General features: G+C 36.5%; 1 protein-coding gene across 2 annotated transcripts; it reads left to right on the forward strand.

The window, feature by feature from the left end:
* The first annotated feature begins 3,301 nt into the window (after nucleotides 1-3,301).
* SLC25A46 (solute carrier family 25 member 46) lies at nucleotides 3,302-25,406 on the forward strand. 2 transcript variants are annotated; one of them, XM_059916872.1, is made up of 8 exons: nucleotides 3,302-3,713; nucleotides 6,241-6,283; nucleotides 7,105-7,162; nucleotides 9,328-9,405; nucleotides 9,858-9,958; nucleotides 17,116-17,172; nucleotides 18,410-18,467; nucleotides 23,240-25,406. In XM_059916872.1, exons 1-8 carry the CDS (start codon nucleotides 3,413-3,415, stop codon nucleotides 23,816-23,818), a joined length of 1,275 nt encoding a protein of 424 aa, XP_059772855.1. In that variant the 5' UTR covers nucleotides 3,302-3,412; the 3' UTR covers nucleotides 23,819-25,406. The 2 variants fall into 2 exon arrangements, with proteins under 2 accessions (XP_059772855.1, XP_059772856.1); XM_059916873.1 differs by having other exon boundaries at nucleotides 3,302-3,692.
* Nucleotides 25,407-26,103: the final 697 nt, after the last annotated feature.

Below are 26,103 nucleotides of genomic sequence, written 5' to 3' on the forward strand. Positions count from 1 at the left end.
ATAAAAAGCGTATTGGCCATTCTTTTTAAATGCTATAGAGAATTACGTGTATTAATTTCTGTGTTATGTCTTTCTCAAACTAGTTTGAAGCCATACACTCTGGACCATTTCAACATCATCATTTTAGAAAGATTTTAAAGAAATATAGGATGTAAGGACTTTGATAGTGCTCTAGAGACTGCTGATTAAATGCTATGAACAGACTTAATAATCTAGAAAGAACTTTATTGCCATGTCCCATAATTAAATCTATTAATTTTTTTGAAAATAATTTTTCTTCTTAGCAAAAATAAAAACCCTATTTTAGAACAATTAGAAAATGCAAAGTAAAAAAATAAAACTCATAAGCAATCCTACACCCAGACATAACATATATCCTTTCATTGTGTGTGCATCTTTATTATTATTTTTACAAAAGTGAAATCATACTGTGCACAATATTTTTAACATGTCCACTTGTCATTTGATATCTATCTCTCTTGTAATCTTTAAACATGCTGACTCTAGCCCTTGTCACCTCCTTCACCACTATCAGTCTCCATCAGATTACTACTATCTCTTACCTCAGCAGCTTGCAATGGCCTGCCAAGTAGAGACTTCCACTTTTGCCCCATACGGGAGCCAGGTTGATCCTTCTAGAACATCATTAAGGTCACCTTAAAAAAACCTAAATTCTTGTCTGTCACCAACAAGGCCCTGCAAAATTTGGCCCCTGCCCTCCTTTCAGCTCTCAGTGAGTCCTTGCTCACTGGCTACCTAGTTTGTCATCAGGACCTTATACTTAGCTCTGCCTTGAAAATTTTTCTCCCAGATAGTCATACATGGCTCACTCTTTCAGTTCATTTAGATCTGTTTAAAGATTATTTCCTCAGAGAAATAATCTTTATTTCAATAATCTTCCTTGACCACCCAATCTAAAAACTCTGCCTCTATCATTTAATTTTTAAAATATAATACATGTCATTACCTAACATCATAGTATATGTTTGTTTCATTATTTGACACGATATATTTACCTGTTTTTTGCCTCCCAAAAAGAATGTCAGTTCCAACAAAGCAGGGACTTCATCTGGCTTATTCATCACTCTATCCACATTGCTTAGAACAGTACCTGGTACAGTTAGGTGCTCAATAAATGTATGTTGATTAAAGGACCATATGGATGTACCATTTTAATTATTAATGCATAATAATTACTTGATATTTAAAATCCTGACAATTTTTCCTATTATGGGCAATTATGCCACGAGCATGTGCATAAGTAAATATTTACACCCTATATGTGTTTCCTAAGATTTAGGAGTCAAAAGATATCATTTTTATGGTTTTTGACACAAACTGCCAAACTTCCCTCCATCAAAACGTTATTATATTTTATACCATTCCAGAAATGAATGAGAGCTTTTTCTCACTTTGCATAATAATGTACATTTCCCTTTTAAACACTGTCATTTTTATAGAGAAAAAATGGTTATTATTCAAATTTGCCTTTCTTCAGTTACTAGAGGGCAGATATTTGTTCATGTAACTATTATCCATTTGCATTTCTTTTTTTTAATAAATTGCCTCTTCATGTCCTTTGCTTACATTTCTACTAATTTTCCCTTACTGGTAAGAGCTCTTTTTTACAATAAAGTGACCCATTGTCTAAACCATGTTAAAATGTAATTTTCCCAGTTTGTGGTTTGTCTTTAAATTTTGATTATTATGTTTTTACTTTTTTATCATGTAGAAATTTAAATTTTATATGGTCAGGTTGATTACTCTTTCCCTACATGGCTTTTGACTTTGCTGTCACTTTTAGACAGTTTTCCAATCCACTATTTGAAAAATATTCACCAATTATTTTCTTCCAATATTCAATCTTCAAAAACTAAAGAAAAAAAAAAACACTATATTACAGCTGGAATTCATCTGGGAGTAAGCTGTGAGGTGAGGCTGTTGTTTCTTCCCCTCAAGTGGCTACCCAACTGTCCTCTTTTTAATAACTCATCCTTTCTCCACTGACGTAGATGTGAAACTGTGAGATGCCATTGTTTTTATATGAGAAGTATGTATACACACACACACACAGGCCTTTTTCTCCTTCTTTTAATAAACAATATGTTTTGGACCTGAGCCAATCCCAATCTTGAGCCAATCATTCTTAAGGAACACAGAAATATTTTTATTACGTCCAGTAACTAATTTGATATTAGGTACACAGTAATTTGGTATTAGTATTCGAGTAATACTGGATACACTTACTAAGGAAATGACTCAATACATTTGCCCAAGCCACATTACAACTCAATTTAAGAATGTCAGTCTACTCAAGGCGAAGTTGATAATCACTTTTTAAAAAGGTTGGCTTCTGGAAGATTCAGAATAGTGCGTCAGGGTTCTCTTCTGAAAGCCCTCAGAATCCTGGGAGTCCAATGGGTCAGAAGGGACACAGGAAGAACCCATGTTAGGTTCGTTCAGATCTAGGGAGAGAGATACTGCCAGAAGAGCCCACAGAGCTGATGAAAACACGTAGTAGGAGACTCTCTTTAGAAGTCCTCTTAATTTTTTAACTGGGGTCTCGATTTTGAACAGTATCGTTTTGGATTTAAATACCCTGAGTGATTTAGATGCAGCAGAAAAAAAAAAAAAGAAAAAGCTACAGAAAACTATTTATAGTTGTTTTGTGGCCTCAGAAAAGCAAAATGCTTAATTCCTAAATCCCGGAGAACAGTTTATATTCTTGGGGTGGATTGGGGAGGGGGGGGAAGAGGATTTTCTCCCGCGATGTTCTATTCTAACGCTTGCTCTAGCCGTCCACAATACTTTTGGATTCACTGGACCGAACCAGATCTCTCAATAGATTTTACCCAAAACGCTAAGTGCGGGAGGCAAAGCCAGATGTACAAACATCCCGCAACTCTAACCTCTAATACCTCCTTCCTGGCAGGCGGGGCACCAGCCCAGCGAGGAAATAAAAGAGCTAGACCTGGGGCCTTTGTGTGGGGCGGGGCATTTCTGGCTGTGATCCGATTTCTGGCGTCAGCTCCACCCACGCGTCAACTCCCTCTAGGAAACATCTTTATTCGATCTCCTCTCATCCAGGCCGCACCTCTTGCCCCAATTCCGTCACAGCATCTCTCGGTACTGTGTTTCATTAACCTCACAGTCATTTTCCTACTCCCTACCTAAGGGCCGCAGTTCTAAGAGTTACTGCCGCGTCACCTTAGCAACCGTCTCTCTAATGGCCGCCGGAAGAGACTACGATCACGTGCTCCACGAACTTCCGGGTTTGTAACGTGACTTCCGGTTGTCAGAATTTCCCCAGACGCGGCGACTGCCGAGGAGGAAAAGCTGTGTGGCCCGAGGTCGCCGTGGCCCCAGGGGTGGTGGGCTCCGGGTGGGCCCTTCTCATCCTGCCCCGCCTGCGATGCATCCGCGGCGCCCGGACGGATTCGATGGCTTGGGCTATCGGAGTGGTGCCCGGGATGAGCAGGGCTTTGGCGGCGCTTTCCCTGCAAGGTCCTTCAGCTCCGCGTCGGACCTGAGCCACTGGGTGACAACTCCCCCAGACATCCCGGGTAGCCGCAACCTGCACTGGGGCGAGAAGAGCCCGCCCTACGGTGTGCCCGCCCCCTCCACCCCGCTCGAGGGCCCAGCGGAAGAACCCTTTCCCGGCGGCGGCGGCAGCGTGCCCGGGCAGAGCAGCGGTGAGGGACCTGGGGCGCACGGTAAGGGCGGGTGGAGTCGGGAGCCGCAGCACGGGTCCTGCAGACCCCGGAAGCCACGCGGAGGGTCCCGCCTCCCGGGCCTCCCGGCCTATCGCGCGCCACACCCTCTGCCCTCCTTTTGTCCTCTGACCCTGAAGCGGGCCTCATCCCGCTTTTTCACACCAATGTTGTGTCCGGGATCACTTCCAAAACAAGGTGACTGTCTTAGCTGTGGCCTGCGTGGTAGGATTTCAGAGGGTTTTGGCGTATTACATTCCATGACCTGAATCAAGAAGGAAGGAAATGGTTTACTGTTTATTGGGAATCATGTGAAAAATACCTAATTGACCAACAGCTGTATTTCCTTGAAATGTGGAAGGAAAGAGAAGTATTTCCAGCAAAGGCAGCCTTGGGCTCAAATCTGGCTCTACCACTCTTAAAAGCTGAGAGACTTTCTTAACCTCTGTGATTTCTTAGTGTTCTCATCTTTAAGGTGTGTAGAAGAATAACTCAGGGTTTTATAAGTGTCAAAAAAATGAGGTGTGAGTAATGCCTAGTACAGTATGGAGCACACAGTAGGCTAAAAGTGTATCTTTCCTTTTTCCATTTACTCATAGGAATTGTATCTGTTCTAGATCCCCAAACTACCCCTGTATTTTCCCACCTCCTGCTTTCTTTCTCTGACTTAAAACTCCACTAAAAAGTCAAAATCACTAAGAGATTTTCAAGATAAGACTTTGGAATCAAGACATAATTATTCTCTGTAGGATGTCAGAAGACTTGTTTTAATTTCAACACTGTATGATCTAGGTATTGTCAACATCTGCTGTATTCGTAAAATGGATATAATGCCTGCATCTTCCCATTCTCCTGAAATTGTTAGAATAATAGATTATATCCTTAAATATTATGTATATTCCAGACATAAATTGTATTCTCATTTCTTTGATTTCGACTTGGAAATACAGTAATATTTATTTGATTTGGGTTACTGGGAGGAATAGACTTCAAATGTCATCCAGTGAGGAAAGATGGAGGAGGATCAGTGACTTACTCAGTGTCATACAATTAGTTTTTTTCACTCTGTCTAGTTGTTTTTTTTCTACAGGTCCCAGAAGGAGTGCTGGAAAGTTATAAATGATTCAAAATGCATGTACGATTGTTACCTTCTTAGGCAGTAAAGCTGATGTTTTTATCTTTTCATAATGTATGCTTTGATGGTTTCAGTGAGGAGGAGCACTTAATAACCAGGGTTTTGTGGGGGTTTTTTGCAGCAGTTTAGAGGCTGGTGAATAACTTTGCAAAGAGGATAGAAGCCTGAGAGACTTACACATTTAACAATAGTAAACCTTCCTAACACCTTCCAGAAAATGTCAGTGGTATATTCTGTTAATATTCGCAGATGACCTGTACACATACAAAAAGGGAAAAGATGAAAGAAGGAAAGTATCTTCATTGGGCAAAAGAAGCTTCTCTCTACCTTGCACGTTTTTCAAGGCAATAGTGAACCAAGTCGTTTCCCCAGAGACTGTTTAGTGACCTTGTTCTGTCTGTCAGGGAATAGTGAGGGCATTACTTCATTCAAACGAGCAGAGATGAGAGGGAGGGATTGGAGAAGAGAGGGGAGAGAGAAAAGAGGGTGAGAGAAAATTTATCCCTTGTGAATATTGTATTATAGCTGAAATTTAATGTCTGGTCTCATGGGGTTGTGATATTTCACCATTACGATTTTAAGTTTTCCAGTTAAGGAGAAAAAGATTTTATTTTCTGTTTTGATATATGCATAGGAATTTTCCAGCTGTAAACTCTTCTAATAAGACTATAGATATGCCATCAGCTATAGTGCATATGTACGCAGTAGTCTATCACCGGGACCTAATTAAGCAGCTACTATCAAAGTATTTAAAACTTGGGGAAATAGAAGAGAGCCTTATTTACCCATTTCAGTTACCCTAAGTGCTCTTTCAATTTAATAATTTTCATGGGTTTTTTTGCTTGCAACTAGTGGCTTAACATAGATGCTCTCCATCAGTAACAGTGAAGGACGAATTTTACAACATGGGAGGTAAAGTTGGTGAAAGTATCAGTCAGAGTCTTCTCTAGAAAAAATTTTAAATTATTTGTAGTCAGAAGTTGAAAACTGGTAGGCCTTAGATTCTACCTGCAAACGTGTTTGATTTGGTCCACACAACATTTTAACGCTTTTCAAAATAGTTGCTAGTATTTTAAGATTGGAAGATGCTATATAAAAATGAGAATATCTCTTTAGAAAAATCACAGCTTTGAAACCTTGGACTCAGAGTCTCATGTGGCAACAATGGATTGGAGCTGAAAAGCAGTTGGGCCTTTAGAAGGTATACACCTTGCAACTTGCCACAAGCCTCCACAGAGCTCTTCACTTCCTCAGATGGCCTCTCTGGCCCCTATCAGAATTTGATTTTGGTACATGGAGTTTAAATGAATATCATGTTAAAAAGAAAATACTTTTTGTTGTTTTCACAGTAAACCTAAATAATGGTTATGAGTAATCTTATTCCTTCTGTTTTAGAACAGTTGAATAGATTTGCTGGATTTGGTATTGGACTTGCAAGGTAATTTTGTCTAAAGATTTTTAATTCAAGTTTTTATTTAAAGTTCTTTCTTTAATGCAATTTATAATGTTGGGTAATTAGTGTTGCTTTCTTTAGAGCAGTAGTTAAATATTGAAAAATATTTTGCAGAAAAAAATTATTATTTAAAATCGATAACTTGATTTTTTTCCCCAGTAAGGATAGAGAATAGTCATTCAATTTTATAAACACAAAATAATCTTGTAAGGAATATTGTAAGAAGTTTCATGTGTCTATCCAAAGAATAAAATAAAATCTAATCTTGTCTCCCCTTCCAAAAAAAAGTAATTGTGCATTGAACCTTTTTGCTGAACATTAAATTTATAACACGATATTTAGCAACATAGCATCTAGGTGTTACTTACATGGTCATTAAAATCCATATAACTTAAGTACAAAGTACATAAAAACCAAAATTTACAGCATTTATAGGGTAGATGGCTCTTCTGATAGGAACTTTGTTCATAGGACATCCTCTGAAAGAAATGGAAAGGGGCATTTAAATTGTCTGGGAAAGAAGTTTTCCATATCAGGCATACAAGATGTAGTTTCATCTTTATACTGTACATATTAATATTATATGTTGTTGCTTTTGCTTACCAGTTTGCGAATCTGGCTTTAGTTTTTTTCATATTGAATCTTGTTATTGGTACAGTGATTTGCAAACATGTCTAGACATTTGAAAACTTTTTTTTTTTTTACTTTTAAGAAAAATGCATAATTTAAATAATGCATGATTCTTCAAGAATAAATTCAGATTTATATGTGTTGTAAATTAAATGTTATAAATTATTCTTTTAAAGTCTTTTTACAGAAAATGTACTGGCCCATCCCTGCATTGTTCTACGCCGCCAATGTCAGGTAAATGTACTTTCTATGATTTTCTAAACAGTAATCCTAACCCTGATTTGAAGTACAGATCTCAGATAAATGACTGAGACCATGTAACCATTATCCCATGTGACATGCACCAAAATCTATAATATATCAGTTCTCAAACTTTTTGGTCTTTGAAAGGTCTTAAGTCTTAAACATTATTGAGGTCTCCAAGAACAATTGTTTATATGGATTATATCTGTCAATATTTGCCATTTCAGAACCCCAAACTGGAAAAATTTATGCATATATATATATATGTTTAATTCATTAAAATATTAATAAACTCATTAGATATTGACATAAATAGCCTTTTTATGAAAAATCACTATTACTTTTTTGAAAATATCTTTAATGTCTGGTATAATAGAAGGCAGCCAGATTTTCACATCTGCTTCTACAGTCAGTTTGTTGCAACACTTTGTTTTTGAAAGAAACAAGAGGTAATTGGCAGATATTCTTCTTTGATACTATACCAAAACTCAATAAGTGGTAACTTTTTAACAGTTATTTGCAATGTGAAATCTGAAACCACGTCAATTAACTTTTTATACCCTGTTACATTAAAATCTATTGATTTGTACTTCATGTTGAATGGATTTTTTACGCATGCATGCTTCTGTTACATCATGCATTGATTAATTGAAAAATATTGATTTACTGAATTATATAGATCATCTAAATGTTATGACACTTGATTTTACAGTATCAAAAGACCACCGTCATTAAAATCGCTACCAACCTCACCAGAAAAGTGTTTCAGTTTTCATACGATCTTGATAGTGGATATAGGTTTTCCAGAATTATAATTTTTGCTTGTAAGCTCAAACTTATCATTGTCAACAAATACTGTTGTTGTTGTTGTTGTTTAATCAACAAGCCCACTTTGTTCAGTTTTAAAAACATGTTGTCCCAAGTATGAATAACTATATTCTGTTAGTTTTTCCAGAAAAAAATGGTGAGCCATGAAAAAAGTGGTTAGTTCAGGCTCACAACCCCCTCGGACAAGTTCTTTACCTTATGACAGCCATCTTCATTATGCAGCACACAAAATATTAATGAGAAAGATGATGTGTACTCAAGAGTCAGCATTTTATAAAATAAATGTGTCTTACTGCTTCACCAGGGGCATTCTTTAGGGAAAGTGGCTTTTGCCTCTTTATAAGTGAGTCAGATAAAGAATACAATAAGTACAAAAATATAATTTGGTGCCACTGCCGTCATTCATGCTACGGAGTGAGTAATTTTACCCACCATTGCTTTTGCAGTATTACTGAAAATGTCAACACAATAAAAAAGGCAGATGATGCCTTAGTATCAAGAAAATAATTTTGAACTTGTCAATCCCCTGAAAGGGTAATGAGGCCCTTGAGTGCTAGTGGACCACACTGGCAAAAGCTCCTATAATATAACTTATCTTCTTTGAAAATTGAGTTAGAAAAGATAGAAATAGTTAAAAATTAAGCTGTTTATGCTTAGCACCAAAAAGTAAGCATATAGAGAGAAATAGCTATTTAAATAGCACCAGCAGTGTTATGTACACTAGAACAGTGAATTTCAGGCATATATTTTACATTGTGACAATATCACATTGTGATCCAGTGTATACTTATATATGAGTAACTTTTAAAAATGTTTTAGCAAATAATACCTTTAGAATGTATGACGCATTCTGATACTTTCTTTTTTATTATTTCACTTAATAAGTATTAGTTCTGACCCCCTATACTGATTTCATAATTTAGCAATTGTTTGTAGCTTGTTATTGCTTGCCATTGGTAGACAGGAATCTGCTGTTCCCTGAGTTCTTCGTGGTTCCTATGTGTTAATGGCATGAGCATTTTGCCACACTGAATGTAATTCTGGTGTTTAAGGAAACATAAATATCAAACACCAGGGCCCTCTTTATTATATATTCTACATCACTATGTATATTGCACACTGGTCTTCAGGGCTGTATTTGTATAACCTCATGTACTGTACTTTTAGGTTATTTAAAGCACTTTCAAGAGTAATTTTGCTTATGTGTAATTTATGCTGATTTTAGAATTGAACTTTCGTTTATGCTATGACTCCACTGTATCTTTCATGCCTTTTTATTTCTTGACAAGACAATAACAGAAAATAATCATGAAATATCTTTTTTACAGGTTAATTACCATGCTCGGCATTATCATCTCACTCCATTTACAGTCATCAATATTATGTACAGCTTCAACAAAACTCAGGTGAGAATTAGTCTGTACATTCTATTAAAGTTATTTGTAATGTGCCATTTTGCCTTAGTCATAATTAAAGCAACAATAATTCCTTTTAGTTATTAAAGATATTGTAACTCTTATACTAAAACTAACTTAACATGATAATGACATCTTTTTGATATCACTGAATAATCAGTAAATTCACACGTTTGCCAAAATTAATTAAATATTAGGGATATTTAATCCATATTAGAGATAATTAATTGGAGTGTTTATCCTCACCTAAATGTAGGCCACCCAACAAATATTAAAATAATGATAGGACTTACTTTAGTTGTAGTTCTTTACTAAAATGTCCTTTTGAATAATGCCTTACTGGAAAATATCAGTAAACATTCAATATCAAGTTGTGTTAAGACCTTTTTTTGGTTTCTTTTTTAGGCATTAACAGAAATAACCGTAAATTTTGTTCATTTTAGGGACCAAGGGCTCTTTGGAAAGGAATGGGAAGTACATTTATTGTTCAGGGAGTCACACTTGGAGCAGAGGGAATAATCAGTGAATTCACACCTTTACCGAGGTACCTTTTTGGCATTTTCTCAGATTAGCTTCATATTAAATATATGACAAAATATGATAGTTGCTAAAAATACCTTGAATTTGAAAACTTGCCTGAAGTAGCTAAGAGAAGAAACTGAGAATAAATAATTAATTATATCATATGGAATTAGTATGTGATAAAGAAAATGTTTCCTGGTCTAATATCTTTTGAGCTCTTTCAGCTCCTACTGCTATATATCAACAATTATCAACTAAGGAACAAACCTGAGTATGTGAGCAATTCCTGTTATTTAAGTGGCTAGTTTGGTGAAGGAGACACACGTAAGCAAATTTTAGTACATCGTGATTAGTGCCATAATTAAACAAACCCCTTTCAGAGTGCAAGGGACACTTTGCGTGGATTTATTGGCAGAGATTTTTTTAACAGCCTGAAATCTGAGCTAGATCTGGAATTATGAGTAGGAAATAACTTGGCAGAGAAGGAGAGCAAGTAGAGGTGACAGCATGCCCAATTTTATGGAAGTTGGAAGATCCAGGTGATAAGAAGTGTCTTGTGCTTAGAATATTGGGCATGTGTGGAGTAGAATAACATGAAAAGAGGCTGAGGTGCTAGACTAAAGCATGGTTCTGCCTTTGTAAGTGACTTATTGTCTATGGAGTTGGGAAACTAAGGGGGGGATTGTTTCTTTTTGTTTAATATATGGGTTCTTTGATCAAGGATTTCTCAAGTGGCAGTGTTTTTTTAAAACATGGAGTGTTGTAGACGGAGACTTACGGAGAACTGTTACAGTAATCTAGGCCAGACGGAGAAGGGTCTGAATTATGGAGTAAAACAGAAGGGAGGAGCTGGATAAACATTTCTGAAGTATAATAGATAATTGGTGATAGATTGGGAATGGGATTATGGGAGAGTGAATTAGCAGCAGTGACAGATTTCTAGATTGGAACTGAGTTGGAGAATTCATAAAGAAGAGTAAGTTGGAGTGGGAAAGAAGATAAGGAATGTAACTATCAATAAATGAAGTTTGAGGGACCTCCCAGGTGGTCCATTGGTTAAGAATCCGCCTTCCAATGCAGGGGACACTGGTTCGATCCCTGGTCGGGGAACTAGGATCCCACATGCCGCGGGGCAACTGAGCCCACTTGCTGCAACTACTGAGCCCGCGTGCTCTAGAGCCCGAGCATTACAATTAGAGAGAAGCCCGCATGCCGCAACGAGAGATGCCCAAACGCTGCAACAAAGATCCCGCATGCTGCCAACTAAGACCTGATGAAGCCAAATAAATAAATAAATACTTTTGGATAAATAAATAAATATTTTTTGATAAATAAATAAAGTTTGAGATTCATGCAAGACATCTAGGGGGACATGCCTAGTAGTGGTTGGAACTGTGGATCAGAGTCTCAGAGACAGTTTGAAGCTGGAGGCATAGCTTTGAATGTTGTGGCACAAAAGTGGCAGTTGAAGCTTTAGGACAGATGAATTTCCCTAAGGAGGACATGTAGGACTAGATGACAGAGAGTGGACGAAGGACAGAATCCTGGGCGATGTGTGAGTGCGTGCGTGTGTGTGTGTGTGTGTGTGTGTGTGGGTAGTGGGAGAGGCAATAGTAAGAGATGTTCACAAAACAAATTAACAAGAGCAGTAAGCTGTAGGACAGTGGTGGCCTACAAGCCAAGAGAGGAGAATCAGAATTGTAGATTCTTTTGGAGGGAGAGGGTAGAGAAATTGGAATGTTTGCTTCTGGGTATATTTTCTCTCTGAAACAGGATACAGGTAAAAGAAGGATGAGTACTGGGGTGATTTAGATAGAGCATAAGGACGATGATAGACATTTGAGACAGTCACAGCTATGAGTAACAGAAAGGGGACCTTACGAGGAATACATGAAAATAATGTTAAGAGATAATGTTGGAGATCATAAATTTGTTTAGGTGCTATTTGGCAGGACTCTGTGACTTTCTGTATCAACAGTAAATCCCAGGGATGGAGTTAAAGACCGAGTGGTTTGTTATTCCAAAATTGGCCCCTGGCAGGGTGAATTTTTTGGATTGACAAGGAAGTGTGAGGCAGTTGAAGGTGCAGCCACTAGCATCTCAATCTGAGAATCAGACTTTGTAGGGAAGGAAATAAAGGCAGAAGAGACTGATATCAGGCTTTTTTGCCAGTGTGATTGCTTTCAAAGGACCACAGAGCTTTGAAGTTCCTGTAACACAGCTTTGCTGAGTGTTACAGAGAAAACAAAAAGTGTTTCGTCAGCTAAGTTTTTCCTCTCATACTTAAAAAAAATCTGAATTTCTGCCCTTGGCTAACTTTATTCACCCCATTGTTTTTCATATCACAGGATAAGATCAAAACTTAGTACTTGTCATCAAATGTTCTTGAAGTTCTCCCACAAACACAAAATTCTATAAAAATTTAACAAAATTCAGTAATTTCTATACAGCAAAGAGTAAAGAATTCTGTATTTGCAGTCAGAACAGTTGGTCCTGACTATTCCACTTTTTAGTTCTGGGACCTTAGACAAGTAACACCATTTCTCTCAAGCAGAGATGAAGTCGTAACTTTAACTTCAGGTTGAAGGGAAGGGAAAAGAGAAATGGGAATGAGAAGGCACAAAATTTTGTTAAATTTTATTATCTAACTTTCTTACCCTGTAGACATACAGACACATCAGTTGTGTGGGTATGTATTTTCTCTTGGTCATTTTGAATCTTATTAAAGAAGACAGAAAAGGTTATCTTTGTGGTATTCTACTTGGGTTAAATTTTTGTGGTAAATCTCACTCATTACTTCATTTATTTATTTAGCTCATACTTCCTGAGTCCCTACTATGTGCTAGGTTCTGTGCTAGAAATCAGGTATACAGTGAGGAGAAGAAGCAAAAGGTACCTGTGACCATGAAGCTTGGGATCTAGTGTAAGGGACATATGTTAAGTAAAATAATCCCACTAATGAATGAATAATTACAAACTGAGACTTGTTCTCTAAAAGAAAAGAATATGGTTCTGTGACAGTATTAGAGGGTTAGGAACAGTGTCCCTAATAAAATGACACTTAAGCTGAGATCCGAATGGCATTCAGGAGACACAGACCAGTTGGTGCAGAGGCAATGTGGCAGGGGGAATGTGGAGAATTCGTGTAATTGAGGGAAGGCTCATAGGGTTTGAGCTCAGAGAGCAGGATGGAGAGCAAGAGCCAGTCTGTGCTTGGCCTCGTAGGCCACTTTAAGAATATTGAGGAGTTTTAAGCAGGAGTCAATGACACGATCAGATTTATGTTTTTAAAGGGTCATTGTAAGTGGAGATGAAAAGATTGCAGGAGGACCAAAGTAGAGAAAAGGATACATGTTCATAAGCTATCACAATCTAGGTGAGAAATATGGTAACTAGGACTAGGATGTTATCTTTTGAGATGGATGTAAATGGATGATTTTGAGATATATTTAGGTAAAATTGATGGAACTTGGTGATGGATTAAAGTTGGTTGATGATAGACACGGTGTCAAGGATGACTTCTAGGATTTTGGCTTGTGTAACTAGATGTCAAATAAAGCCATTCTCAGACATACAGTGTAAACATTTTTTTTTTTTAATTCTAAATTATTTGGGCAAGGTTGACTTTTCTTAGGGGAAAACAAAGTCATAGCAGACACAGTATTAGAGCAGAAACCCAAAGCATTTCACAGAAGTTACCACTTGAGGAGGATAAGCTCTAGGGTCTCTGAGACTGAGGTTCATGGTGATCACTAGGTACAATAGGTGAGAGAGTCTGGATTCACCATTATTCTTTTATACTGATTATGATCACATCTGAATTTGTGATCTGATCACATTATAGTTTCTCAGTATTTATTACTTTTAAAAAAAATGATCATCATCTGTGATCTCTTTCTTTATCTACTGTTCAGATCCCTCCTAAATCCTTCCCCAAACCTTCCCCCAGGTGGAGTGAGTTAGACTTTGTGTTGCTCTACCCTGAAGTACCCTTTCCTTTCATGTGGCATTTCTCAAATCATTAACATAAGGAGCACCTCTAACCAAGGCTACCTGTATAGTTCAGTCTCTCACAGAATCCATTTAGTTGAACTCCAGCTTAGTTTGACTCATCTCACATTCGTAGTTGTACCATTACCGTTTTACTGTTTTCTCCTCATGTTGTCTGTTTCTCCTAATGACTCCTCTGAATTCACTGACTTTAAACACATTCCATTTTAAATACAATGAACTCTTTCTCCAATTCACTAGATTTCCTTTCTGATTAAGTTCTCAATTAGGGAACAGTAAAAGAGTCTAAGAGTAAGAAAGAAAAGTCATAAGTTTGATTTTGGACAAGTTCATTTTGACACAGAGAGAAGTCTAAACTGAAGATAATAGATTTGGGAGGTTCTAAAGCATCATCTTGGGTAAGATTGCCTGGGGAAGGAATGTAACTTATATAGTAAGAAAAGAACAGGGCTTGAGCCTTTAGGAACTCCAGAATAGGTTGCTGAGTTAAGAAAAATGCCCCTGCAAAGGAGTCAAAAGTAGAGACCAGAAGAGAGGAGAAAAACCAGAAGAGTATGGGATAGTGGAATACAGGGGCAGGGAGTGCTTCCAGAAGGAGGGAAGAACACAAGTGCATGTTGGCTGCTGAAAGGTCAAATAAAGCACAACCTTAAAATGCCTGTTTGATTTAGTGATGTGGAGGTCATGGGGACCTTGGCAAGAGCTGTTTTCGTAGAATAATAGGGTAGAAGCCAATTTGGAATGGGTTCAGAGGTGAGTGGGAAGCTAGGACATGGAAATAGCAAGTTTAGACAGTCGTCTGTGAAGAGGAGAGATGAAGAGAAGGAGCTGAAAGATGAGGGGCTTGGGTTAGATTGAGGGAAGATTTTTTTTTTTAAGAGGGCAGCTGATTGAGCATGGGAAAATAAGAGGCAATGGAAAGTAAAGACTGTATAAATAGAGCGTTATTTAAAAATTCTGTTGCTTTTGTGTATTAATTATGCATGGGAGTATGTGTGTTAGTCTGTCAAATGAAAAACTTTGATAAAAAGCAAGTCACTTAATTTTGTTGCTCATTTGAAGGGCAGTTTTTGCTTGTGAAAATAGCGAGTTAAATATACTTATATATTTTGGTATTTGATGATGAAATATAAAAAGGTTTAATCACAAGTAGATTTTTACACTGCCCTTTTTCCTGAAGCATTTAAATGTGCTAATTTAAATTTCTAGAGCTGTGGCAATAAGTTTTACACATTTTATAAAGGAGTAGAAAGCAGATACCAGGAAGAGCGTCTCAGGTTTTTTTTTATACTTGATTCTAAATTTCTTTTTTCGCTCTTTTAACCTTAATCCTAATGATCTTATGAACTGGCAGCAGTAATTAGTATTCAAAGGAAAGGTGGCCCAGTCCTTACAGAAATGCAGGTCACAGACCCATCTATCCATAATGTTAATGGAGTGCTCAAATGTAATGTCATAATAACCTGTGGTAACCCTTTCTGAGGCCATAGTAAGAGTAATAGCAGTGCCCAGAAAATTTATAAAACTTTTAGCATATTTTGTTTTATAATCATAAAGTCACTGTCAGTAAGTTGAGTAGCCTAATCTTTTTTTACAATTTTCGTCTTAATCATTAAATGTCATTCCAGCTGTATTTTTCGATAGTTGTTCAGGCCTCATATAGTATTCTGGTATTAATTTAATCAGAATGTGACTCAGAACACTCTCTAAGGTCTTATATGAATCAGAGATGGTTGTTCTGTTGTCTAAAAGTTTCTCTGCAGACCTTTCAGTCTCCTAGAAAAATGTAGAAAAGTTCACATACCACCCGTGCCATAAGTGTACTGAGTTTGTTTTTAGAGCACTTACATTATCGGTGATTAATTTCCTTTACCTTTTTAGTATAAAATATATTCCTTTGTCTCCTTATGATTGTCATACTTACTCATTTCAAATAGAACATGTTTTTCTCAGGTTCCTGCTGTGGCCATGGTACATGGGTGCCAATGTCAGCAGGGGAGCTGGTGGCAGCCAGTCTCCCCTTTATTTTACATTTTCCTTTTCTCTGTTACTCTGCCTTCCTCCCTCCCCTTCCCTCCCTTCCATCCCCTCTGTCTGCCTTTCCATCACCCCACCCTCCTCCTTTTTACTTTCCCTTTTATTCTCCATGTTCTTTTCTCCTTTTTGACTTTTCTCTTGATATAACTTTCTCCCTTTTTGTTCTTCATTCAGCTTGCCTCTCTTCTTTTTCTTCTCTCTTTTCTGGTTTCCAAAGGTAACCTAAATAGTAGGAAGCACGCAGTCCTAGACCTTGGTTCCAGACCTGACATTCTGCCTCTCTCCTTTGAACATATCCCTGTGATCTTTTTGACCTTTATTTTTCTCGTAAGTAAAAGAAATAGGACAGTACCTGCTCTGCTTATCTCACAGGATTCCTTCTTGCATCAAATGAGATGAGAGGCAGTACAGGCAGATAGTATAGACTTCAAGTCATACGGACCAGGGTTTAGACCCAGTTGCACCACTAACTAGTTGCATGGCTTTGGGTAAGTTATGAACCATCTCTGAGCCAATTTCCTCATCTATGAAATTGGGGATTATAGGTTCATTGTGAGGGTTAGAAGTAATTTATGCAGAGTGCTTTGCACAATGCCTGGCATATAGTAGGAGCTGAAAAAGATAATAGAATATAATAAAGGTCACAAAAGTAATGTCATCTTAATAAGTAAAGGCACTTGGAAAATTAGGGGCTATACAAATGTATGTGTCATTCTGCATTACAGTTACTTAATTTTGTTTTGTTTTCTAATTCTCATTCTTAAATACATTTTAAAGCTTTTTTCATTCCTTTATCCTATTTTATTGTTTCCCTTTCTCTTCCCCGTCCATTGTTTTCCTCAGTCTATCATTTTTGTATCTTATCTAATGTCTCATGTTCATTTCTATAATCAGTTATAACTCTTCCTCCTCTGTCATCCCCTTCTGTCAGCACATACAGAAAGACCTTCTATGTTTTTTCTCTTTTCAACCCACTGTAATTGTTTGACGGGTCCCAAAAAGGAAAATGTTCATCATGAGAATATATTTCTTCTACAGATTAAAAAAAATTAAAAATTGATCACTTTTTTAAAGCTTAAGCTAATTCAAGATGTTTTTAAAAACATGGCTTTTATTTTATTTATTTTTTAGGGAGATTTCACATAAATGGAATCCTAAACAAATAGGAGAACACCTTCTACTGAAATCGTAAGTATCAAAAGCAGCATTTATATTGAAACTTACATCCATTTTTATAGTGTTAGAACTGAAAAAAAAAGCTTATTAAATAAACAAAGTGAAGGAAAGTAGAGCAATGAAATACTTGTGGGACTAGAACTTAATCAGAAAAGTAACATAGTTTAGGAATAAAATCCTAAAATATATGTTATCTTTTAAATAACCTTTCTAATTTGAAAGGCTAAAATCACAACCTAATTTTTCTGTGTGTTCTTAGGAAGTTAGCAAAGATCTTCAACTTGTTAAACCTGAATTGCCAGGAAAATTATTACTCTTATTATTATTATCATTATTCTCTTAGTAAGCAGACATACAAATTTATTTGTATGGTGATGAGTAAACTCAAAACCTTAGTGTCATTAAAACGTAGTCCTAAAGGCACTTAGTGACTTTACAACGCTGACCATTTTTATAATTAGAACTTTACTCTTCACTTTTTAATTTTTTTTGAAGATTGGGAATTGGAAACCCCCCAGCTTGCTGGCTCCCTCTGTGGGACATTCCAGCACATTATTACTTAGTGATGTTCCATTCACCTTGAAAACCACTACTTGCCAGGACCTGGCCCATAGGGTTAGGTAAGTCCCACCTTGACATTATTTTAAATAACTATATTTTGCAGGTTTGCAAAGTTGTAATATTACTATGTCTAAATAGTGGCAATAGGAGGCAACTTTGCAAAGCTGTACAATATTGTTTTTTAATAATAAAAGGGGACTTCACTTACCATGGAAGACTGGCTTAGCTCTGTTTGGTGGGAAATCTGGGAATGGATAATGATAATAGACAGGACAATAGCAGAACAGTGGCCTTGTTCACATATCACTAAAAAGGCAAGCAATGGAATGGATCCCTCAACCTAAATTTTAGGTATCAGATTTACAGGCTACATTAGCTATGTGCAGGTAGATGTCCAAACAGCGAATCATAAACAAGCCTACATTTTACTGTTTTAAAATAATTTTCTTTACAGGCTGTCACTGTGTTATTATTAATACTTAATTTTTCATCTCTATTTGTTGAGTAAAGCATCTTATGTTACAGGTCTCTGAAGTATCTTTAGGCTATAGGTATTAATAGTTAAAAACCTTGAAGATATTATTCAAGCTTGAATATAAATTATGTTGATGTATTAATGTAGATATTAAAAAATTTAGTGTAAGCATCTTGTTTCAGTACACTGATAAGTTTGTTTTAATTTCTACAGCCTAACTTATATAGTGGCAATGCCTTTTTATTCAGCAAGTCTAATCGAAACAGTACAGGTGAGCTATTTTTTTCCTGTCATTTTTAAATTAAAAATGTTTTTGGTATATTCAGTATATTATGTATGTCTGATAGTATAACAGAAAAATTTAAGACAGTATCCTTCTAAAAAAATTTTTTTTTCTCAGATACCATACATATATCAAAGATTATATACTAGGCACATTGCTGCTGTGTCTGCTTCCTTTGCAAATTTACTTCACGCTTTTAATTCTTTTTATCCCTTACACAGGCAGCTGTACTCTTCATTCAGATATCTCAGAAAGTAGCCTATGACCTGCTCTGAATACAAAAAAATCTATAGGGTTGTTTTTTGTTTTTGTTTTTTTCCTCCAACTTTTTAATAATTCAAATAGTTATGGCTTATCAGACAATAAATTACTAATTACCTGAACATAAAACATGATGGATAATCATCCTAACAGTGAGAAGGTAGTCCCCATAGGTAGTTTACTAACAGCATTCTTTTTAAATATGCTTTTTTTTTTTAAAAGGAAGAGCCTCAATTAGCCATTTTTTTTTTTAAAGTACATTTTTTTTTAAATTAATTAATTTATTTATATTTATTTTTGACTGTGTTGGGTCTTCACTTCTGTGCGAGGGCTTTCTCTAGTTGTGGCAAGTGGGGGCCACTCCTCATTGCGGTGCGCGGGCCTCTCACTATCGCGGCCTCTCCCGTTGCGGAGCACAGGCTCCAGACGCGCAGGCTCAGTAGTTGTGGCTCACGGGCCTAGTTGCTCCACGGCATGTGGGATCTTCCCAGACCAGGGCTCGAACCCGTGTCCCCTGCATTGGCAGGCGGATTCTCAACCACTGCGCCACCAGGGAAGCCCTAAATATGCTTTTTAAGGAACATTTGATGCTATGGTGTTTAGTATATACTACAAAGCAAAAGCAATCTCCTGCTAGCATTTTAAATTGTTTCACTATTTCTAACCACATGGTGGCACTTCAAGTACATTGAATTAATGTACTTTCTCACATACCGTTCCTGTATTTAAAACTGTAAGAGAGCTAGCTTAACTTTACCCTGTACACAAAATCCAACTAACTGTCTACCACCTGTCTTCTGTCTCCAACATCAGATCCTCTAGCATATTTTTTTCTTTGTCATAATCAGCGCTTATGAGTTTCCTCTCTATAAATCCTCATTGGATCAGCCTTCCCTTTTCTAATTACTCTTTTCCACTTAATTGCTTTTCTGGCCATATCGTTGTTTTTCTCTTTTTTTTTTTTTTGTTAAAGGCAGAAAAAACTTTATTCATGCATAAACTCGTAATGACCCCATCTTCCTGCACAACTTTAGAAACATTGACTTATTACAATACAAATTGGACCAAATGGTGAAGGAACTCCAGAACCATCACAGACCTTTCTCGCTTCACTACACAGTGCAGTGGAGCACGGCACAAATTGAGGAAGGAAGTCCTTTATGTGTTTCACATTTACCTGCTTGCCTTCAAACCCCAGGGCAGAGATTCAGTTGGGGGTGGGTTGGGGGCAGAACCTATTGTTGATTTTTTATGTGTTTATTTTTTAGAATTATTAACTGAAGTTAACATCTTGCTACCCAAATATTGTCTCCTATCCCCTTGCATTTGGCAATGTGAAAGGATATAACCTTTGTATGGGGCTGCAGCTTACAGAATTATCACTTTATGACATAGCCTCATTTTATAGATAAGGGGAAAAAAATAGCAGGAAGATAATTATTTAAGGAAAAACAACGAAACAGCGTGATATATTGGGGGAAAACAAGTTTTAGCTTTATGCAGACCCGTATCACAGTCACATTTCTCTACTTAAATTAGATCTGTGACTTTAAGCAGATGTCCTAACCTTTTTTAAATCTTAATTTTCTCATCCATAAAATGGGAATAGTATTTTATTAACTGAATTATAAAAATTAAGCGAATTATTTATGTAAAGTGCCCAGCTCACTATATGTTCATTTTGTTTTGTTTTGTTTTTTTAACCCAAATGCCCTGTTTTTTTCTGCCCCAGGTTCCACCTGCTGACCTGCCTCCTTTTGACTCCTTTTGTCTGATTTTCTGGTTCTCTTTTTTTTCCTTCAATTTCTACTCTCTTGAACATCCTCCTTTTCTTTTAGTAACCTCTTACCATCTCTTCTCCTGTAGCTCCAAGGCACAATCCTTGACCCTCTCTGCTTTGTATCCCATATTCACTGTCCTGGAGAACTCATTTACTTGCATGAATCCTTTTAACTCTCACCTTTATATGAATCTAAAAATTACGAAAGTGTTGATTTTCATATTTCTTTCATCCTTCATAACCAATCAGCCATCATGCCTTCTCAGTTCTAACTTCAGGGAGTATCTGAGATTGTCTACTCCTCCCCACCGGTAGGCCACCATTCTCTTTCCTTCTTGTTACATCAGTTTCTTTCTTCCTACCATGTTCAGTGGTTTTTTGCCTGTCTGGGGAGCTCAGATCTCTTTGAGAACGGTCTTTCCCTTGAAAAATACACATTCATATATAGATCTCCTAAAGAACACCACCATTCTTCAATATGAACTTCCTAGTGATCTGTTGTCTTTACTAAGAATCTTTGTTCTGTTTCCTGCATTTTAAAGTCCATTCTACATATTCATGCAAGATTAGTGTTCTTAAGTTGCAGTGCTTATATCCTGTTGATGATTAAGGATCCACGTTGACTCATATTCTCTAAGATCAATTTCAGACTTCTCAGCATAGTATTAAATCAAGGTTTTTACTGACTTTACCTTTCAGCTAATCTTTCTTAACTGCTAATTTTTTTAAAAAGCTCATTTTAAAATTTAAAATTTTAAATAAATGAATTAAATTCATTTATTGAGTGCTAACCTATATCAGGCACTGTTATAGACCCTGGGGATAACATAGCAAACAAAAACTTTCTGCCCTCATGGCACTTACACTCCTGTGGGGAAGATGGACATAAACAAGATAAACAAAAGGATACTTCATGGTGCTAAGTGCTAAAAAATAAAACAAGGAAATTAAATAAGATGTGTAATGGGTAGCAAGGGATGTTACTACTTTTTTAAGATCAGGAAAGTTCTCAGAAGCAAAAGTCATTTGAGTAAAGGTCTGAACATAAGAACTACATGGATATTTGGGAGAAGAACATTCTAAGCAGAGGGAAAGCAAGTGCAAAGGCCCTGAGGTAGGATTATATCTTAAGTGTTTGAGGAGCAAAAAGAAGGCCAATACAGTTGAAGCTGACTAAGGAAGGGAGAACAAGAGGAGATGAGGTCTGAGAGGTAAGAGGGAGAGAGATCACACAGGACACTGCAGATCACTGTAATAATTTGGCTTTACTTTGAGGGAGATGGAAAGTCTTTGGTAGGTTTGAGCAAAGAGTGACATGATCTAACTTATGTCTTTAATAGGATCTATTTGGCTGCTGTATTAAAAATAGACTGGAGTGGGAAGGGGGCCAGAGGCAGGTAAATGGATTAGGTTAGGTGAGCTCATTTTAGTTTCATGGTTTTAAATATGTTCTCTGCACTGTAAACTCTCACATTTGTATGTGCAGCTCGGACCTTTTCCTTGTAGTCTAGATTATAAACTCCACTTGGAGTTTACACCTTAGACTTAACATTTCTGAATTCTTGATCTTCTCCCCCAAATTGCTACCCCAGGAATATTGTCCAGCTCAGAAAAAGGCACTGCTATTCCTCCACTTCCTCTGGCCAGCAGCTTTGAGGTCATCCTTGTCTTCTCTTTTTCACACCCCAAATCAAATCTACCAGTAATTCCTATTGGCTCTAATGTTAGGATAAAAGCACAGTTGCAGCATTTTATTTCCGTTGCTACCTGCTAGACCAATCCACCATCATATCTTTAACTGGTTTCTCAGCCTCTGCTCTCATTCTCCTCTACACAACAGCCAGTATAACAAATTGTATCTTACCCATCTTATGCTTAAAACCAACTAGTCACTTCCTATCTGACTGGAGGCCAAGGTCTGCACAGTGGCATGGTATGGCCCCTGACTACCTTTTTAACTTCATTTTTTGCTGTTCTCTTCTTCAGTCATTGCTGCAGCCAAATTGGCCTCTTAGTTGTTCCTTTTCTGCCTGTCCGTGCCTCTGTAACCAGTATCACAAACTTCCTTACACATATCCCCATAATTGTAAAAAAGCAGAGACAATGCAGATGATAATGACTCATGTTTATTGAGTGCGTTCTGGGCACCAGGCCTTTTCTCATTTAATGCTCCCAGCAGCTCTGCGCATAAAAGGTAGGTAGGCCTAATTCCATTTTTATAGAACAGTAAACTGACTCCATTTTTATAGAACAGTAAACTGACTCTTAGGAGAAGTTAAGTAAGTTGCCCATGGTCACATGACCAGTAAGTACATAATGGAGGTGGGTTTTAAAGCAATGCTTAAGAACTCCAAGCACTGTGCTACCTCTTCAATGTCATCTACAATATTTGTTGCTTTTCAAAATGTGTCCTAAGGAGGTTCTTGAGGGTGGGGAAACCAGGTGTGTCACCCTCCACATCTCTTCCCCTGTTTCCCTCCCCCAATAAGAAGAGCTCCCAGCTTCACTGCTGTCTGTTTTGTGAAATTTTATTTGAAAAAAGAATCTAATGCCTAGATAACATTTGAAGTTTGCAAACCATTGATGTTTTTCCTCTTTAGCCAGAAAATCAGGATTTAAAAGGCACCTAGAAAAAAAAAAAAGGCACCTAGAAAGAATGCTTCTTTGTGGCAGAATAAGCAGATGTTAACTTTTACTCATTTCATCATTTTCATTTCAGAGTGAGATAATTCGAGACAATGCTGGAATTTTGGAATGCATTAAAGAAGGAATTGGAAGAGTGATAGGCTTGGGAGTGCCTCACAGCAAACGACTACTTCCGCTTCTTTCCTTGATCTTCCCTACGGTGCTGCATGGGGTTCTTCATTACGTCATCAGTTCAGTCATTCAGAAGATTGTCCTGCTAATTCTAAAGAGAAAGACTTATCATAGCCACCTAGCTGAGAGCACTAGCCCGGTGCAGAGTATGTTGGATGCTTATTTTCCAGAGCTTATTGCTAACTTTGCTGCCAGTCTTTGCTCTGATGTTATACTTTACCCATTGGAAACAGTTTTGCACCGCCTTCACATTCAAGGAACACGCACAATAATTGACAATACAGACCTTGGCTATGAAGTGCTTCCAATTAATACACAGTATGAGGGAATGAGAGACTGTATCAATACTATAAGGCAGGAAGAAGGAATGCTTGGTTTTTATAAAGGGTTTGGTGCTGTTGTAATACAGTACACGCTGCACGCAGCTGTTTTACAGATTACCAAGATTATTTACTCTACACTTCTTCAAAATAGTGTTTGAGATTTAGATTCCTGGTTAGTCTGAAAGACATCGTCTGGATACTTCGTTATGAAATTATGAGGGATAAGAGTGAAATACCGTTGGTGGGAAATGGATTAGAAAATGAAACTGGTAGAAAAAGTCCATGCTGATTATATTGACTCTTCACTTTTTAAAAAGGTTATTGGTATATATTTTGGATTCAAGGTATTCCAAATTTGAAAACTGAATAAAGACACTCATATGAATTAAATTCTAGCTAGTGTAGCACTAATGCTGAACTAAAAATGATCTCGGGAAGAAGCAAAATTTTGTCAGCAAACTGAAAACAAAATTTCACAGAACTGAATTTATTTTATATGACTTTAATGTTTATTACATGTTTAGTTCACCTTCTAGATTGATATTGGTATGTCATTCTTAATACAGTGTATAGTAGCAAGAGGTCATAGTTTACCTTTATGCAAATAAGTTATGTCATCAGTAACATGGACAAAAAGGATTAGATTTGGCAATCTGTAAACAGGAGCTGAGAGTTTTAAATTGCACTGTCCCTGTATAACTTTAATGGCTGTACATTTATTATATAAAGCCACTTATATGCGTACATATAACTTGGAATTTCCTTCATCCCTACAAATTTTCCACTCTTAGATCAGCTTACTGTATAAAATGCAGTTATGTATTTTCTGCTTGAATATCAGAACAAAACATTAAAAGCCAAGGTACCCCAAAGATTTAAGGCAAACAGCTTACTTGTCCATATGCAAACCCACCGTTTCAGTGCCAGCAACTTAGAATTTGTCATATGTTATAAAGTTTGATTTGCTTATCCAGCCTTATGAATCATCAGACTGTTTTTAGAGCCACTTTTAACAGAGATAGAATATAAACTAATCATGACAACTATTCCTGCTTCCACATTTACAAATTGTGTACTAAAGTGAATGTCACTTGCCATTCGTTTCTGAATGACTTGGCTTAGAGGAAACATGATTAAAATTCATCTGGGAATTTGTGCCTCTTGCCTTCCATAAAGTCATCTTTAAATGATGGCTTCAATTTTTATTTTCTTTTAGTTTTTGTTCATAGTTTCATTCTCCAAACTAGATATACATAAAGGGAAACGCAGGTTTATCCTTATCACCTTTTATTGAAACTTGTTTGGATGAATACTGATGAAAAATAGAAACCTTAAAGGAAGTTTGTCCTTGCTTTTTATGGGTGATGAAAAGAAGTACATTTCAACAAATAATAAGCAAAAAAGTTGGTCATCAGTTTAATAAAAAAAATTCTCTCTGTTCCTAAATTGAATTTGGTGGGTGAGGCTCTTCATATAGTAAAATGATATGCATTTGATTAATCCATCATTAAAGTTTCACATTCCTCATGTGAATGATCAGTTTTACTAGGAACCATTTAGCACACTGAAGTACAGTGACTTTGCACTGATGTTGTCCAACCTAGAATGCAGGTTCTATTTTACTGAAATCTATTTTACTTACTAAATGTCAGCGAAATGGTTACTTTTTGTGATTAATAATGTTGGAACCAAAAAATGACATCCAAAAAGTGTGAAACAATACATTTGTGGCAACTCTCTCTACTATCTTGTGTATGTGTGGTTTTTTTTTTTTTAATGACTAAAACATGTAAGTTTTCCATTTTTCCATTCTACCATGAGGGAGAAAATAAAATTAAACACAAGTTGTACTCGTTCAGATTATGGTTTACCTTGTCCAGTTTACAGCATTTAAATTGTTCTCATTGCTTTTGAATTATAAGTAAATTTTTAGATGTTTATAATATGTCCAACTTCCTAAAAACCTTTCCTTTTTATCATAATCAAAGAAGATAGTTTCAGACAAGAGTAAACTTCTGAAAATTTCAAGTTTCAGAAAATTTCTAGAAGAACAGAATCTGAATGGGATCAAGTATCTACTAGTGAAAATCTGGGATCCTTTAGCTAATTACTAGATATTTCAAGATTATTTTATGAAAGTTATGAAGATTCAGTTATATAAATCTGTCTCATGGAATCATTTACAAGACTGATAGGCTGAACCACATACAAGTAGGTTAGTCTTATTTTCTGTCTCTGGAGAAAGAATACAAATTAATATTAAAACTAAAATTGATTGGGAGATTGGGATTGACAAATATACACTAGTATGTATAAAATAGATAACTAATAAGAACCTGCTATATAAAAAAAATAAAATTCAAAAAAAAAAAACTAAAATTGAAAGGCAGTAAGTAAAATACTAATTTTTTTAGTACCACTCCAAATTAGTTGAAATATAAAA

The sequence above is a fragment of the Balaenoptera ricei genome, chromosome 3 (assembly GCF_028023285.1).
Source record: "Balaenoptera ricei isolate mBalRic1 chromosome 3, mBalRic1.hap2, whole genome shotgun sequence".
NCBI classification, from domain to species: Eukaryota; Metazoa; Chordata; class Mammalia; order Artiodactyla; family Balaenopteridae; genus Balaenoptera; species Balaenoptera ricei.